This window comes from Vitis riparia, chromosome 5 (assembly GCF_004353265.1).
Source record: "Vitis riparia cultivar Riparia Gloire de Montpellier isolate 1030 chromosome 5, EGFV_Vit.rip_1.0, whole genome shotgun sequence".
Taxonomy (NCBI): Eukaryota; Viridiplantae; Streptophyta; class Magnoliopsida; order Vitales; family Vitaceae; genus Vitis; species Vitis riparia.
Genome location: NC_048435.1, coordinates 23,874,372 through 23,893,606, shown reverse-complemented (window position 1 = coordinate 23,893,606; position 19,235 = coordinate 23,874,372). Strand labels below are relative to the sequence as shown.

Genomic DNA, 19,235 nt, shown 5'->3' with positions numbered 1-19,235 from the left:
AAATTTTTTCATTTATTTTAACTAATCAATATAAAAATTAAATAATTTAAAAATATACATAAATTCAATTATATTTAATTTTTTTTATATTTTTCATAAGATAATCAAACATAAAGAAAATAATTTTTTTTGGATTCTTTTAATACTTTCCAAAAACCAAATAAAAGTAATGTTTATTTTTTTACTTAATTTTAAATAGAACCTTAATACTTAATAATATTAAATACTAAGTTATTTGTTTTATAGTATTTTATTTCTATTAAGTATTAAAAAGTAAAAAAAAAAAAAAAATCAATATAGAAAAAATTATATATTTTGATTTTTTTTATTTAGTAAAATTTAATAATATGTAATAAAAAAATAAAAATAAATAAATAACCTAAATTTTAAAAATAAATTACTTTTAATAAAAAACCAAAAAAATAAAACGTATCGATGGTGAGTGTTATATAAATTACAGTACTAACATCCCTCCAAACTAAAGAGAAGATAGAGAGGTGAATACCTTTCGGTTATGGGGAGCTTGAAAATCCAAAGTGAGAGGTCAATTATTGTTGTTGTAAAAAATCTATGGCCTTTTATAGCCTTTGGTTATGGCCTTTTATCACTTAGTAGCTAGGACCAAAAAAAGGAAGGGAAAAGGACAGAAAAATTGGTCACACTATTGCCAAATTTGTAGATAAGGACACGAGCCTTTCAGCACCTACAGGTACTACTTCCTCACGCGATCATTCAATTTTCAGTACGTTAAGCTCCCTGCCACACGCCAAATTTGTACATAAGGACACGCTCATTTCAGCACCTCCTCATGTGATGTTTAAAGAAGAAAGAAAAACAGTTGGTACAAAAAATGTATGAGACGGCCAAAAGAGTGAGTGAAACACTTGATCTCGTCTTTCCTCTGAGATTTGAGAAAAAAATAATTTATTCAAAAAAAAAATTCTAATATTAAATCTTCTCCCCAAATTATTCTTAATAATTTAGTTTTTCTAGTTTAGATGGGTGTCCAAGTTACAAAACCATAACCGATAACCACAATTTTGAATTATTTTTAAAATTGTCAAAATCATAGTTATCGATTGTTACTATAAATATAAGCTCAAAATTATCATCACCAAGTATGGTTTTATGTTTAAAAAACAAAATCAAAATTGTAATTATTAACTATAATTTTACAATAAATTTAAGAATTATTTATTAGAATAAGAGGTAGAAATCCATTGATGACATATTCGATCGGTTTCATGTAGAAATTTATATAAAATCTTTGAAAAATATTTTCCTTAAAAAAAAAAAACTTAGTATCTTTGGAACCGATGCTTTTCAATCACATGATTAGATACAAACTAGGGATATGATCTTATTTTTTAAAATACTTTATTAAAAATGAGAATAAATTTCACTTCTTAAAAATTTAGTTAAATAAAAAATCTATTTCTCTAATTCCATTAATGGGAATTGAGTGAAATGAAGAAGAAGAATATGATGGAAATTGAGAAACTTCTTTAAATGAAAAAACCAAGTATTTATTAATTCACTAATTCCATTCTTCAATGAAGTACATCAATAAGTAGTGAAATAAAGAATGGCAACAAGCACGCATAATTATTTAGAAACCTTTAATTTGGAGACAAATTCGTTAATGCTCCTGTCAGATGTGCCACCTTCCCCAACTGCCTCCCTAGTGAAACCACTCCATTTCATAGCATTTTCCTTCATTTCCTTCCCCCTTTCCCCCTCCATCACTTCCCTTATACAAGCCTCTATCTCTTCTCTTCTCACAACCCCATCCTCACCTTCCCTGACCCTAACCCCCACCTTCCAAACATCCTTTATAAACTTAGCATTCGTAGTCTGGTCTGTCCACTGCGGCATTCCCACCATTGGCACCCCTAAGGTCAAGGCCTCAGAGGTGGAATTCCACCCACAATGTGTGAAAAAACACCCGATTGCATTGCTGGCCAGCACTTCCAACTGGGGGCACCATCTCACCAAAAAGCCCTTCTCCGACGCCTCATTGATAAACCCCTTTGGGAGCTTTGCCTCCTCAGAAGCCCTAACCACCCATAAGAAGTAGTGGCTGCTTCCCTTTAAGCCCCAAGCAAGCTCCCCCATTTGCTCTTCGCTCAAAGAGGCCATGCTGCCAAATGAGACATAGACGACAGACCCTTTTGGCTTGCTGCTCAGCCATTCAATGCAGGTTTCAGACTGGTGTGCCTTGAAGAAATTGAGCCCATAAGCCATGTCATCATTGACTCGCTTGTCCGAAAAAAATGAGGGAATTGTTGGTCCAATTGTGAGTAGTGTACAGACTTTGGACATTGCATCAACCACCTATAAACAAAACACAAAAATATATACTAATTAAGATGTTAGTGTTCCATGATCAAATCCGGAAAAAAGTTTCTATAGTTATGTATATATGTATTCCTCTTCATCTTGTATCTACTTGGGAGAGAGTCATGAGGACCATTAAAGTTCAGAATAGATAACATCTACACGGGAAAGAGACGTGAAGACCCTTTGGGTTCAGGACAAGTAAAATCCACATAAAGGAAACCTAATAGACAGCTTAAAACCGTGAAAGCAGTTTGGTCAAAACAGTGCCAACAATGTCTACCTCGTCTGGGAATCCATTTGATCTTATAGAAGGTGTGATAATTTGGCCTCCCAATTTTTTTGGATACAATAATGAGGATACTGTAGCTCTATATATGTACACGCTCCTATTTAAATTTGTGAGGGCTCTTTGAACCTAAAACGAATAATATGACTAAGCTTGTAGACAGCTTTTAAATCTGTCAAGGCCCTTAATACCCAGAACGGAACTACTCACCGAATCCTCTAACTTGTAGAATGAGTTAACAAGAATACAATCAGCTTTGTCCACATTACAGAACTGATCCAACACCATCTTCAAGTAAGCTGGATACGAATCCGGAGCACTAATGAAGGACGGCATGTCCTCAAGATCAAGCAGGGGCAGTCCAGGAATCGAGACAGGCGGTGATGCAACCGGCAGGGTCAAGAGCCCATGATGCACATAGTAGAATATGTAAGTCACAGCACAGGTTTGAGTGAAAAAAGCAGCTCCAACCAAGCCAAACTCCTTAGCCACATCCAAGGCCCAGGGCAAGAAGGCATCATAGATTATGCAATCAATAGGAACTTGTCCAGATCTTTTGTGCTTCCTAATTAGCTCAGCTAGGGTTTGTGAGCCAACAGCTTGGAATCGCTGGAGATAGGCCTCGACGCTTTCGGCTTGGGCGAAACCGCCGTCATCGTAGCCATCAGAAATGGCATCAATTTGGACTGAACTGCAGTCTAGTTGCATGGACTTGGTGATGGATAGGGTGGTGGCAAGGGTGGCTTTGAGGCCTTTGGATACCAGGCGCTTGGAGAATTGGAGCATAGGGTTGATGTGGCCTTGAGTTGGGTAAGAAAGCAGTAGGGCATGAGCTCCATAGGCTTTCTTCTCCATCTCTGATCTCTCAGATCACCTAACTCTCATCTTTCAGCCATTCATATGTCTACATATAAACTTAATAATAGGAAGTTGGGTGTGGCCACATTACATAAATGCACTTTTTCGGTGCCCACTAAATTGGTACTTGAGGGTGTTTTCTTGCATATATTTTTAAGTCTTTATCTGTTTCTACCATTATCACATGATACAATCCAAATGTTTTGTTCTATAAAATACCACTATAATTCCTTAGGATTTTCCATAAAAGGTAAGGTTCAAAGTATTGGTATTGACCTCAACCCTTTTTACATTGAGTTCTATATTTAATGTCATCTTAAACACAAACTCAACTATGGTTAAGAAAGGGTTTCATGACGGTATTTAAAATTCATCTATATGGTTAAAAAGTGTTCATACTTATATATCGCTAATAACTTTTTTATTTATCTAATATGAAATATCATAAAAACTTTTCATGCAAACATAATATCATTATTGTGTCTCATGGGATTAAAAGATCAAATAGATAAACACCCCTCATGAGGTTAAACAAACGCTCACATCGAGATCGGAGATCAATTATGATATCATTTATAACGACTTACACTTAACTATATAGATATTATCTGTTTTAAACCCAAAAGAACTCTCATAATTTTAAAATATGTTTATATTACTAAGAGAAGTTCATACTCATATAACATAAAGAACTTTCTCCCCATTTTAATATAAAATTTCATACTAAGTTATTTTTAAAATGTGATTCTTGATAACTATTTCCAAAAAAAAAAAAGTTGTTGTCTAAATTCATTGTTCCCTCATCATTAGGAGGGATTCAAGATCAGCCACATTTTATTAGCAGAGGAAGGCAACCACGGTAAAATGCATTTACAAAAGTAGGCTATATTCTTTTGAGAGGCCTGCAATGGCATTATTAATGTCATTAATGCGATAGAGGCATTGGGCCCAACCTTCGTCCTAACAGCCATTCTTTATTAAGCACCCATCTCTTCAACTGTCCCACAAAAATATTACAGGATTGCAGTGACAAAGGACTATGGTCCCATTTTTTTGGGGGGACAAAGGACCATTATTATGTCAAGCTAGCTAGGAGTTCAATAATTTATCTGTTAAAATGTGGATCACGTGGAGAAGTAAATAATAAATTATGGGTTTAAATAAATAAATATGGGTAAATGATGTGAATTAAAAGATAATAATATAAAATTTAAACAAAACACCCAAGTTATAAAAACAACGTTATTAGAAGAACTAAGGATGGGATGGGCAGCTTCTTCCATTTACCCGTTTTATACCATGAGAAGGATTTGAGATAGAAATAAATAAGTTTAGGATAGATTTAAAAAAAATTTTAAAATCTAAAAAGAGTTTAGGTATGAATTTATCTCACCCCACCATTATCATTATATATAATTTTAAATAAAAAATTATTTTACTTGATTTTTTTTTCATTTTTCAATTTTTTAACATAAATAAAGTATTATTTTTCATAAAAATAAATTATAAATATTTTAATATTTTTTATTTATAAATTATATTTTTTAATAAAATTTTAAACATAAATATAAATAAATAAATAAAATAAAAAGGTAAAAAGGACGCGTCCCACCTCATACCAATATTTTTTATTATTATTATTAAAAGATATGAAAATAGATATAAATAAATAAGATAAGATTGTGATAGAAATGACTCATCCTAAATCCATTTTGTTGTCATCCTGATTAGAACATCTTAATTATTAACATGCAATAAATACTCTTATAATCGAGAAATTGTATTAAAAATTATCAAAAATTAAGGATTATTTTGACATGATTTCTTAAAACAATTTTAATTTAAAGAACTATTACCAACTCTTCCTCCATAAATTGAAAACACTTTTTAAAAAATAATTGACAATTATTTTTTATCAATAAAGAAATTTTGTCTAAAAACTTAAAAATGATTGCCTTTGTTTGTTCTACTAGAAAATATTGTCCATTTTTACATGATACAAAAGTTTCTAAAGTACTTTTTATATTTTCTGTTATTATTTAGAATATCATACCAAAACAATCCAAAATATTTAAAATTTGTTTAAAAAAATAACCTACTTTAAAAATAAATTCTCAAATAGGACTGTACTTTCTAGATGTAAATTAAAAAGATATTTTGAAATTTATTTTGGTAATAGAATGTATGACAAAATTATTTATCAAATATTAATCCAAAAATCATTTAAAATGAGCTGTAAATATTTTCCAAATACTTATTTTTAACTTATTATGGCTCATCTATTAGTGGAAAGATGCTTTGCTTCACATTTTCTTTCCAAAAAAAAATGATCAAATTTCAACCTGTCTATTTCTACTATTTTAATTTTTAACAAATTTTCATGCAAAGTCAAACTTTGATACAAAAAAGTTTAATAATAGCTAAATTTTGGCATCAACACTGATGGGAAAAGGACAATAAAGTAATATATACTTTGAAAAAAACATAATAGAATTGAATGAGAAAAAAAGTTTCCTTGTCTAAGTCAGACAAGGTTTCACCTCAATCATCATCACATGGAAAAAAAAAAGGCCATGATTTTGGAAAAAGTTGCTTTTTTTTTGTCAATAGAAGTGGTTGGAAAAAAAATGGAAAAGAAAAAGTTTTTTTGGGATGAGCTTTTTTTTTTTTTTTAACCATTTTATATATTTATCATATTTTCTTTATGGAGAAAAAATGGATATCATAAAAGAGGAAAGGAAAGGAAAGGAAAGGAAAGTCATTTACATACCATCCTCTTGGGGATTTTTCACCAATGGCACCCATCTTGCCTTTGGATGTTTGGAAGAAGAGAAAATCATTTTAAAGTAAAAAGTATAAAACCCACCATAATGGATAAGAAGTTGATTTTTCTTTTTAGGAGACATGAAGGATCATGTATTCTCATCCTTCACATATATAACATTGGAGAAAAGTATGAGGAAAGGAAAAAAATTAATAAAAATAAATTATTTTTTTTGTAATTAATTGTATTACAAATTTATGAAAGGAAATTAAATATAATTAAAATTAGTTAAAATTTTATATATTTTTAAATCATTTAATTTTTATGTCAAAAATTAAAATAAATTAAATGAGTTTAAAATAACATACAAGAAAAAAAATTTCCTTTTTTCCTTTTTTTTTTTCTTACACTTTCCCTCAAATTTTCCAGAACTGAAAATAGTTTTCGACTTTATTATATATTTTCCATGATCCAAATGGAGATTACGACATATACATAATGCAATCAAGTTATTATTTTTTTAATTATATGACCTAAATCTTTTTGGAAAAAAATATTTCTAATCTGCCCTGTATGTACATACACAACACAAGGGAGGCCCGCTTGTTGTTGTTTTTTGGGCCACAATAAGCTGCTAGAGGACTTTTAGCATTCTCATGTGGGCTCCTAAAGCCCATACGGGTTCCAAATAATGGAGCCCATTCCAAACCGGACAAAGCCCAAAACAAATAATCCTCGTTTGATTTGTTTATTGTTTTCGACGAATGATCAAATAGTGAATTATACAATATTATAAATATATAATTTATATTTAATAAAACTAAATAAAATTATAACGAATTCAAATATACATAAATAATTAAGAGGTGACAAAAAAGAATTAATACCATTTCAAAGACATTTTTTTTAATTATTTTCTAATTTTATTTATCGAGAAAAATTTACTAAATATACAATCATCAGTTTTTCCATGCATCACAACTTCACATTTAAAATGTGCATGATTTCAATTCTTAATTTCAAATATAGCATAAAGCAAAATGTTGTCTTTTATGATTAAAACAAGATTTTGAAATAAAAATAATAATAAATGAACAAAGATTAATGCATCAATAGGTTTCTCCAAAACCGATTAATTCATGGTTCATCTAGTTTGATAGTCCAACCTTCTCGATGGCTGATTCATAGCCAATCCAATCTCAAAGCAAGTTCAAGATCTGAATCAAATTAAAAAATAAATAAATAAAACTTCATCAATAGTCTTATCGGTTCGAATGAATAATATCATCTGAATATGCAAACATTAGTTATAATTATTAGATTTATCGCAGTTTGTAACTATTTTAACGGAAAAATGGGCTCTAATCACCATTATAGTCACTTTAAACAATAGAAAATGATTCAATTAACTACGATAATTATTTCTTCTTATAGATCAACTAACAACCACTCTAAATTGCTTGAATTGTATATTGGAAGTTGGGTTCATGTTCAATAATGAAATGATTTTCTCCATCTCTCATGGGTTGCAACTTGCAAGTTAAGACACTAGATGAAATGATTTATTGAGGTAAGTTTTGGAGATGTTAATTTTTTCCAAATGTCTTTTTGAGGTGACTCAATACCTCGAATCCATGTTATAAAGATGAATTTGAAGTTAATGAATTATATTTTGAAAAAAAAAAATGAACCCTTTAAATGCTTTAGGGTGTACCAAGTAATATTCTTAAAAACATTTTTTAATTATTTTAAAAATAAATTTTTATTTAATAATTTAAATATAAGAAATAAAATCATTTTCTCCACTTATTCTTCACGAAGACTATAGTATAAGAGTTCTCAAAATATTTTTCATTCTTCTAATTATTTTTCAAAATATTCTACAAAACATAACTAACAACACTTCAATATTTTCGTGAAAAATCTCAAAAAATTGCTACCAAACCGGTTTTATAAATTAAAATTGTCTTTTGTTTTTAGACTATTGAAACATGCCCTTAGTTTTTTTTTTTTTTTTACTCTTTTTTTTTTCTTTCTTTTTAGTAATTGAAATTTTTGGTAAAATGTTTCTTTCAAAAGATGTGTAAAATAAAATTTATTATTTAAATAGAAAAATTATATTCTTCCAGTATTTTCTCGATGTGGCAAACGATCAAAGTATTGACTTCCTTCCCTTTCTTGAGTTGCTTCAAGTAATTACTAACACTAATAAATCAATTCAAAGAAACCTTATAAAAACATTTTCCTTATTTATTAACTAAATGTTTGAATTTTGATTAACATAATTATGACATGAACATGATATTAATAAAAAAAAAAATTAAGATACCAATAGTATATTGAACTTTCAATTCAAACCATTCAAATGTATGATGAAATCTAAATGTTAAATATGGTTCTTGATCAATTAGATCAAAATATAAATTTTATGGGGCTATGATGTAAAGCAAGGAGATCATAGTACAAAACAATAAAACAAAGTAAGAATGTCGAATGATGGGTCAACTCTTCCCGATTGCACTCCAATCATTGGGTTGGTAAGCAAATTTCTCATATTTACCCCTCACTATCCCGTTTATATACAAGTCTGACTTTGTGTTCGGGTTGGTTTGAGTAAAGTTTCTATAGGTTATTGTTAAGTTTAGATTAGAAAAATATCAACTCAAAAATATTAGGGTTGGCTTGGGATGAAGGTCTCCCAACTTGTTAAAACTTAAACATGTATATTATTATTTATTTTTAATTATATTATATATTATTTTATTAAAATGTAAATAATAAAAAGAATAAATCTAACCTATCTTAGTTTTTAATATTAAACTAATGAGTTTGTCATTTGTCTTTAATTGTTAAACTATTTTGTTCAAGCTTTATGTTAAAGTATTAACTAAGAAATTTATTTTTTTAACATCTTATTTCATGATCTTTTATTTTATACACTTTAACGCTTTGTATGTTTCCTGAAAATTTTGAGGGAAAACGGAAGAGAAAGAAAATAAAGAAGAAAAGTAAAAGAAAATGAAAAATAAAGTTAAAATCAATAAACTATTTATATGCATTTTCAAATATATTTTACTTATGTTTTCTCTTTTAAGTAAAGATTAAATAATTTTTAAAAAATATAAATTTTTAACTAACTTTAATTATATTTTATTTTTTTTAATATTTTTTATATTGAAACTAAACGTAAGAAAATTATTTTCTTTAATATATTTTTTTCGTTAACACTTTTTGGAACCAAACGTCACCTAAATAATTGTTTTGTTGAACCTAATCCCAAGATAACTTATGGGAACTTGAAAATTTAGTGCAAATTTAGTGCAAGTTAAACATGTTGATGACAAGTTTAGCATGAATTAACATTTAAACTCATTCAACCCATCCATTGTAATGACTCGCTCCCTCCATTGTAAATACTGTTCATTTTGGGCTCAATGGACATCCTCGTAATGGGAGCTACAAAGGCCAAAGAACCAAACAAATTCTCACATGAAGGTTGAAGATCGGTTTTCATATCACTATTTATAATTATTCGCTCCATCTCATGTAAATATTATCTATTTTCATGGTTTTATAACATCCTCACTCCTTGTGTAAATATTATTTGTTTTCATAGTTCTATAACATTTGATATGGGATATCACAATATTTGTAAAGATTGGATCTTCAAGACTTTAAGACATCTCTACTTAATTAAATGAACCAGTAAATATATAATGCTAAAAATTGTTTTCTATATAGGATATCACAATTATCCTCAAGACAAATATGAAATCTTTGTCATGTCTAATTATGAGGTCAAATAGATAAACATCCTTTATAGGATCAAACAAACTAAATAAATATTTTTTACGAGGCTAAACAAACTTCCACTTCAAATCAAAGATCAACTTTAATATCATTCATAACGACTTGTCTTCTTCTATATAAATATTATCTTGTTGTAGGCTCATTATCATATCAACTTTCGTCTCCTTCTATATAAATATTATCTTATTGTAGACTTATTATCAAATCAACTTTTATATTATTCGTAACGACTCGTCTTCTTCTATATAGGTATTATCCTGTCATAGGCCTATTTTCCTAAACTCATTATGTTATGAACAATTCTTGAAAAAACTAAAGTATAGAATAATGTGAAAAATAAAAATAATAATAATAATAACAGGGTAATAAAATATTAAAATCTCAAATAGAAAGCAATGGGACGGAGGATACACGTGACGATCTTTGATTGATAATATTTTTTTCAGTATAACACCAAAATGGAAAAGAGACCATTCGAATACTACACCCATGCCGCAACAAAAATATTATTAATTTGTTTTCCAATTTTATCCTTTCGATCGCATTCAAAATAGTGACTAACAAGAACCGTCACCTTCATCATCCCATACGTTATCCTACAATTTCTCATAAATATGCGAGCCAATCTCAACCCAGTCACACGTCATAGGCTCAAACTGGTCCCACATCGGAATCTCATGAAAATCTCGCTTTCCGACGACCGCCCTTCCCAGTTAGCTACCTCTGTTTTTTTGGCCTCCTAGTAGCCGCCCCACTTTCTTTTTTCTCTTCTCGGCCCATCATTTGTCCACATGTCATCATCCCATTGTTTGCTTTTCTTTTTCTCGGCCCATCACTTGTCCACGTGTCATCATCCCATTGTTCGGTTGAGGTATGCTCCACCAGTTGGTCATGTTGGGAGTACACAGGTGGTCCCCACCCCCTGCGCCGTCCAAGACCCACTCATCACGCGACACCACCGCTCTTTTCCTCTCCTCCATTTTATCGTCTCTTGATAAATTGAAAATAATTTTTAAATAAAAAATATATTTTTTAAATGCTTCGTCTACACACTATGATATATCACATAATTATTTAAAAATTATAAATACGTTTTCTTAGATTCTTGTGTTAGAAGCAATTTTACAAAGATATCATATAATTAACAATAATTTTTTTGGAAATTATTTTTTTATAATACCCTTTTTGTTATTAATTTCATATAATATAATTTTGAACAAATTAAAGGCCAAAAAAAAATAGAATTATTAATTTGTAATAAATTTAAGATATCTATTCATTTTTTTAAATTTATTGCCATTAATTTGGTCAAGTTACTTGAAAATATTATTAATTTTTTTATAATTCATTCAATTAATTATAAACCATTAAAAAATTTTGTTGGTAGTTAATTAAGATTTTTTCCTCTTTTTTTTGGTGATTTTTCATAATTTGACCAAACCAGAAATTTCCTAGAAGCTTCACCCTACATTTTTAACACTTGTCTCCATGACCCCATAATGCAAACATTGACTTTATTATATTCATTCTAAATGGTCAATAAGAATTCAACAAAATCATCATCCACCTCATTAAATAATTGGATTTATTGGATTAAATTATTAATAATTTAAATATTTAATTCATGGTAATATAAGAGAAAAAGTTCCCATCGACCCACATTGGATTCTTCAATACATAGTCCTCATGATATTATTATTTAATTAACTTGAACTTATTATATAATATTTAAGAATATTTAGATTCAAAGACTTTCAGCTGAGAGACAAAAGCTATGACTCATCTATTATCCCATTTTATGGCCATATATTAACCATTAATTTTACATCAAGAATAGAGTTTGTTCATATATTTGATCTGATTTGTTTTTCCCCTCCCTTTTTCACATTCCTCTTTGATAACATAATTACTAAAATGACCTTGTCGTATTTTTTTTTATTTTTTTATTGAAAGCTTCCACTTGTTTGTTGTTTTTTTAGATTTGATTGTAGAATGTATAGAGAGAAAAGAAGATTGAGGTTGCGTGAGGTCTTGCACCATCTCTCTCTACCTCAAATGGGTAATGATTTTGTCATGCCTATGTATTAACAATGATACCATGGGCTTCCTTGTTTATATCAATAATTTTTGCTTCTGTTTCCACCTAATTAGGGATGGCAACGGGGCGGGTTTTTTCGGGTACCCGCCCCGCCCCGCCCCTAATGGGACGGGGTTAAAATTTATTAAACGGGTTTGGGACGGGTTTGGGATTTTTTTTTAAACCCGGGGCGGGTTCGGGTATTGCCCCACCCCGCCCCGCCCCGCCCCGTTTACATATAAAATTATTTTTAAAATTTAATTTAATTTAATTTTAAAATTAATTTAATTTTAATATTTTTAATATATAGATAATAATAAATTTTTTTAAAAAATAAGTTATAAAAAATATAATAATTTTATTATTTATAAAATATATTTATTTTAATGTAATTTAAAATTTTTAAAGTAAAAAAAAAAAAAAAAAAAAAAAAAAAGCTAAACGGGGCGGGGCGGGGCGGGTATGGGAATTTCCCATACCCGCCCCGCCCCGCCCCGCCCCGTTTATTTTTTTTAATGGGACGGGGATGGGAATTGATTTTGCTAAACGGGGCGGGGTTGGGATAGGGGCGACCCGTCTCGAACCCGCCCCGTTGCCATTCCTACACCTAATCTGTCATTGTCTTCTTTCTTATTCTATATCTTGGTTTTAATGTCTCTTTATATCTAAGAGCTCCAAATTTGTTTCGCACATTTAGTTTTGTTTTTTTCTTGTCATTTTTCTCTAGAAATTTAATATAACTTTCATTATATGATGATTACTAGTTATTTTTGTATGCTCTCAATTCACATTTTTAATCATTCCTTCCGTGTCTCTTTAAAAGCTTCCTCGAAAATAAGTTGAAAACCTTAGTTCTCTTGAATTTCATTCACTTTTTTTATATATTTAATTTGTTTTATCAACGCTCATTATAAGAAAACCTTTTTTTTATTGTTATTTTCTAAACGAAAGCGACAATTAAATAGCCACTCTTGTATACTTTTTCTTGGGAAAACAAACATGCTCATATTTATTTACTTAAGATTTACCTTTTACTCGGCTTTCCTCTTTGCCTCTTGTGTCATAATTTGCATTAGTTTCTGAAGTTCGATACCAAATAAGGCGAAAACACAACTCAAGAAAATTCCGCTGCACTTAGCACTTGGACCCAAATAAGCTACTCTCTACAAATTTTGAATTCATTTTCGAATTCATTTTCTTTCTATCAACATCAGGATAGAGAAAATATGACATGATATTCGCATTGATGATTAACTTCTATTCTAATTCAAACTCTTTCTCATACTCTAATTCAAATTAATAATAGTCTTCTACTTTAATTCAAACTCTATATCTTCCTCAAGTCCAAATTAAAAATAATTATCTTCTATTTTAAGTTAACTAATAATAGATAAATATTAATATTTAAATTAAGAATAAACTTTAACTTTTACTAGCATGCCCCCTTAAAACAAAGCTCTTATTAGAGATTTCAATCAATTGCAACGTATTCAATTTCCCCCTCCCTTGGGGTCGAGGTGCTAATTGGATTTGACTTGGAGGTTAAGAGGTTTCCAAAATCTTTGAGGAACTAATAAAAAAAAGTTTGTTGAAGGAAGAGTAGGATTAGGAACCTTATTCGATATCAAACTAGATAATATTTCAAAACTTAATGTAACAACAGAGTAGAAGACAAATCTCAAGCATAAGAATATGAACAATTTTTTTTCCCTGAAATATGTCATAAACCAATTAAATTTAAAGAAGACAGAGTAATCAAGGAGAAAACTAAGTAAAAAAAAAAAAGTAAATTCAATTTGTCTTTTAGACGTGGCTACCAATGGTTAAATCAATTTTATTTATATTAGTTTCTAAGAAATTAAAAGCTCTATTTTAAATTTAATAAAAATTATTATTTTTATTTAAAAATCTTATAATTATTTGTGGTCATAATTTTTTTTTTATATAAAAAAATATATTTAATAAAAAATTTATAATACTTATGTCATCCATCAATAATTATGATTTTAGTTGACTTTATCTTAACTTGCAAAAAAAAAAAAAGGCCCTAAATGAGTATCCTAAACCGGACTTAGAGAGAATAACCCCGTGTTGATCTATAAATAAAAGGGGAATCTTTTCCAAGTCAAAAGAGGTATAATTTTTGCTTTTGGAGAAGCCACCAAACGTTTGACGCATGAAAGTTTAGTGGTCTCTCAAAACTTGTGGCTTGTGCACCACTAATCTTTTGGGTGACTTTTCTAGGTGCTCCATTAGTGCTTGTTTGAAAGAAATGTTTGGAGAGAAAAAAAAAAAAGTGAAAGACACCTTTTCCAAAACAATTTTTTTTAAAAAATAGTATTTTAAAAAAATTATTAAAAATACTTGTCAATTATTTTTTTTAAATGAAATTTAATTTTAGAATTTAAATATAAAAAATAATTTTTTCAACTTATTCGATGTACAAAAGCTTTCAAATTATTCTTATATTTTTAATTATTGTTTAGAACACCCTAAAAAAATTAGAATCAAGATTAGTTTGAGTTAAAACATCTTAATTTGACTTTAAGAGGAGTACAAACCATTTTTTAACATGGAAGAAATCCATGTTAAAGTAGTGGAAAATTTTAAATATTTTGCCTTTAGTTTGTCTAAAGTTAGGCAATAAAGTAATTTGATTGTTTCTAAAAATAAAATAAACAAGAGAGAAGGTGGTGTTTATTTTTTTATTTAATTCTAAATAGAACTTAAAATTAAATAGTATTTAATAATGTTAAGTATTAAATTGTTTGTTTCTTTAATAGTTTATTTCTATTAAATATTAAAAAATAAAAAAAAAATCAACATGTTATTTTTGTTTTTTCTATTCATTCAAAACTTTATAATAAGTTACGAAAAAAATAAATAAAACAAACAATTTAAAATCCGTAAGCAAATTATTTTCAACAAAAAGTACAAAAAAAAGAATATATTTTAAGTAAGAGTTGTTTTTTTATGGGGTTTTTAAAACTATTTTCAACAATATTATCTTTCAAAACCTCAACTTCTATCCCTTCATTTTTTTTTTCACATTATAATAAAGGGTAAAGTTCATATCAAATATTTGGATTATGTTTGGTTTCAAGAAAATTTTAAAGAAAAAAATGCTAATGAAAATATTTTTCTTATATATCAGTTGTACTATGAAAAATATTAAAAAAAATAAAATATAATTAAAAATAGTAAAAATGTACATTTTTTAATCTTCGAATAATAAATTAAAATAAATAAAATAAATTTAAAGTAACATATACAAATAATTTATTGATTTTAAATATATTTTTTTATTTTTTTTTACTTTTTCTTTTCTACTCATTTTCCTCTTTATTTATTTATTTTTTCTCTTAGTAACCAAACATAGCCCTAAGTCACTTTCTTTCTTCACGTAGCTTGAAAGGGGTTACACATTGCTATCAAATAATTCGTCAAAACTATGATTAAGAGTAAAACTATAATCATGGACTATGTGCACTCAAACAACTCCTTGAATTGGAATGTGTGTTATTTCCTCGTGAAGCTATCACTATTATTTTTTAATTGAATGGTTAAATATTTTGGTTTTTCGAGTGTATTCGGTAGTGATTTTAAGAAGTGTTTTGAATATTTCTAATGTATAAAAAATTTTATATTTCAAATATTAGAAATATTATAAAATGCTTATTGGAATCACTACCAAACGGGCTCTTAGTCAATTATGATTTTTTTTTTTTTATGAAAAACATCTAGGTTATGCTTAGAACCTGTTTGATAGTGATTTTAGAAAACATTTCTAACATTTTTAACACTTGAAAATTTTTATAATTAAAGTGTTAAAAAAGTTAAAAACATTTATTGGAATCGTTACCAAACACACTCTTAATTTCTAAAAAGAAATTAAAAAAAAAAAAAAAAGAGAAATGATTTTCTTATGTTCTAATGTCATGAAAAAACACGAATTTTATATTTGATTCTTGAAAAATATAAAGAAAAATAGATTTAAAATTAATAAATTATTATTACTTCCTTCTTCAAACTTGTTTAACTTATTTTTCTCATTTGTATGAGATTAAATAATTTAGAAATACAAAGGTTTCTAACTAATTTTAATTATATTTATTTTCTTTCTTAATTTTTAAGGTAAACCAAATAAAATAAAATAATTTTTCTTTGTATATATATTTTTATTTAATACTTCACTGAACCCAAGCATGGCATAAAAATGGAGAAAATGCTTTGGTTCTTGAAATTTTGAAGAAATGAAAAAAAAAATTAACTCTATGTTTGATTCTCGGAAAAGTTGAGGGAAAATGTGAAGGAAAAAAAATAGAGAAAAGAAATAAAAGAAAAGAAAAAGTGAAGAATTTTTTTTTATAAATTTAATAAATTATTTTTATATGTTTCTTCAAACTCATTTTACTTGTTTTTTTCTACTATAATAAGATTAAATAATTTAAAAATATAGAAATTTTAAATTAATTTTAATCATATTTGATTTTCTTTTATATTTTTTAGAAACCAAATACGATAAAATCATTTTTCTTAATATTTTTTTTTTCCTTTTCTAATATATCTTCGAGAACCAAACATGGCCTAAAAATAAGTCAAAGTTAATAAATTATTTTTACTTACTTCTTCAATCCCATTTCATGTATTTTTATTCTCCTATCTAAAAATTTTAAAAATGCATAAATTTTTAACTAATTTTAAATATATTTATTTTCTTATATATTTTGTATTATAAACCGACTTTGGGAAAATTATTTTCTTTAACAATTTTTTTTTTTTGTAAACCTTTCCTGAATCTAGACATATAGCATAAGGTAAAAAGGAGAGAAAACGCCAACCCTTTGTTTAGTTGTTATAAAACTTGAAGGAAAATAGTAGAAAAAAATACAAAGTAAAAATATAAGAAAAAAAATGAAAAATACATTTAAAGTTAATAAATTATTTTTACACACTTTTTAATACTCATTTCACTTATTTTTCTTCTTTTATAGAAAGATTAAATAATTTTAAAATATATAAGTTTCTTACTATTTTTAATTTTTTTTTTCATGGTAAGCTAAATAAGAAAAAAAATTAATTTTTGAAATTTTTTTAATGTTTAGGTGTCATGAAAACATATTTAAAAAATATTAAGAAAAAATATAAAATAAAATAAAATATTTTCTTCCTTATTTTCCTAGCACAAAAGTAATAAAATGGAAGAAAAATATTTTTCATCCTGTAGACCCCATATGGGGCTTGTTTTTTTCATTTGCTGCAAGTCACACTTCTTGCCAAGTGGAGGGCTCTTAAAGAGCCAGATGCTGCTTCCTGGTTGGGTGGTCAGTGAATCAAGTAGTGGGTTGGAAATGCAATGGGGTGGAGACACCTGTTGGAGGAGATTCAGAAGAGCTTTTGGGGCTGTTAGAGTGGAGTTTGGTGATTCTTTGGAAGTGTGAGGGGGACCCCCCCCCCCCCCCCCCCCCCCCCCTCTCTCTCTCTTACCATGAATCCCGGCCAGATGGGACGGGCAAGTCATGCTTGTTGATCGGTGAATAGGAGGGCAGAGGAGTTTTTTGAGAGTTTCAGGAGGGAAAGAGTATTGGGGGGAACTTGAAGAGGAAGCTAAGAACAGAGGAGCGTAGAGTTGTTGGGGAGTCCAAGACATAGAGCTGAGGAGGGAGATTTCCAGGTATGACCATTTGTTTTTTTTGTATATTTTCCATTTTTTTCAAACTGTCCAGGTCTGATTCTCAGTGATTTTTTCATTTCTGCTTGTTGGGTTGTTTTGTTTTGGTGATTACTGATTAAATATAGGAAGAGTTTGTTGTGTTTTATGCCCTATTCTGACGAGCATTTTTCCATCTTAACTCACTGGATGTTGGACCCATGGATAAAATGATGAAATGGGTCCGATATGCTAGTTAAAGTCTTCATGTTCTTCTTCTTGTTGCTATCCTGTTATCTCCTTGTTTTCTTTTCCTCCCTGAGTGCATACTCAAGGCTCCAAAGTCTCAGCTGCTTTCCGTGAAGCTTCAAGCCATGGCCTCCTTGTGGCTAGAATCTGGGTTTTCAGTGATGATGAGAACATGTCTTTTCAGTTTTCTCCAAGCTTTCACAGTCAGCAAATACCCAAGGTTGCATACTACCAGACATATTCGTCGGCTAGACGTGGAGGCACATCTGCTGGTGGCCTGCCCATTGTGTTTATGTCCATGCACATGTCTTCACTCTGCATGACCCCTATCTCTATTCTCATGCAAGCGTGTCGTCATCTCATCCCCATGTTTTTCTTCCTTATACACCATACCCATCATTCATCTATCCACCTCTCTCTCTAGGTCGTCATACCTATTTCCTCACTCAAGCTTGCAGGAATCAAGCATCCTCCACCACACCCATTTTCCTCTCATTCATTCTCCATCCCACTCCCTCACTTACATGGAGTCTCACGGGTGCATGCTATCCTTCACTCCTTCACATACTCATTAAAACCACTCACCCAAGCTTCCATATCCATACAACCCATACCCATCCTTCATGCTACTCATAACTATGTTCTACCATACCCATGTGTACACCCATTTAACCATACCACCAACCCCGTTTCTCTCTTTAACCTTCACCTACGTGCGGGATCCTCCCTAAAAAATGCCACGTGGCTCTCTCTCCCTTGCCCACGCAGACGGTCCCCCCCTACGACGCGCGGTATAGCTCGTCCCACCTTCTCCGGATGTCTCACATCCGGAATTCTGTCCGCCGACATCCCCACCTTCTCCCGGATATCTCACATCCGGACTTCTATCCGGCCGACGTCCCACCTTCTCCGGATGTCTCACATCCAGAATTTCTGTCCAGCCGACGTTTCACCTTCTCCGGATATCTCACATCCGGAATTCTGTCCGGCCGACGTTCCACCTTCTCCAGATATCTCACATCTGGAATTCTGTCCGGCCAACGTTCCACCTTCTCCGGATATCTCACATCTGGAATTTTGTCTGGCCGACGTTCCACCTTCTTCGGATATCTCACATCCAGAATTCTGTCCGGCCGACGTTCCACCTTCTCCAAATATTTCACATCCGGCACTTGACGCCGGATGGGAGAGGAGGGCGATT

General features: G+C 29.7%; 1 protein-coding gene across 1 annotated transcript; it reads right to left on the bottom strand.

Annotated features, from left to right (window-relative positions):
• Positions 1-1,504: 1,504 nt before the first annotated feature.
• Positions 1,505-3,510, bottom strand: LOC117914153 (UDP-glycosyltransferase 74F2-like). The gene is made up of 2 exons (XM_034829374.1): positions 2,837-3,510; positions 1,505-2,334 (listed from the first exon to the last, which is right to left on the bottom strand). Exons 1-2 carry the CDS (start codon positions 3,479-3,481, stop codon positions 1,606-1,608), a joined length of 1,374 nt encoding a protein of 457 aa, XP_034685265.1. The 5' UTR covers positions 3,482-3,510; the 3' UTR covers positions 1,505-1,605.
• Positions 3,511-19,235: the final 15,725 nt, after the last annotated feature.

Excerpts from the sequence above, each read along its gene's own strand:
- LOC117914153 (XM_034829374.1), bottom strand. The coding sequence starts at position 3,481 with ATGGAGAAGAAAGCCTATGGAGCTCATGCCCTACTGCTTTCTTACCCA. Across the intron at positions 2,335-2,836 it reads TCTACAAGTTAGAGGATTCG|GTGGTTGATGCAATGTCCAA; the intron begins GTGAGTAGTTCC and ends TTTTGTTTATAG.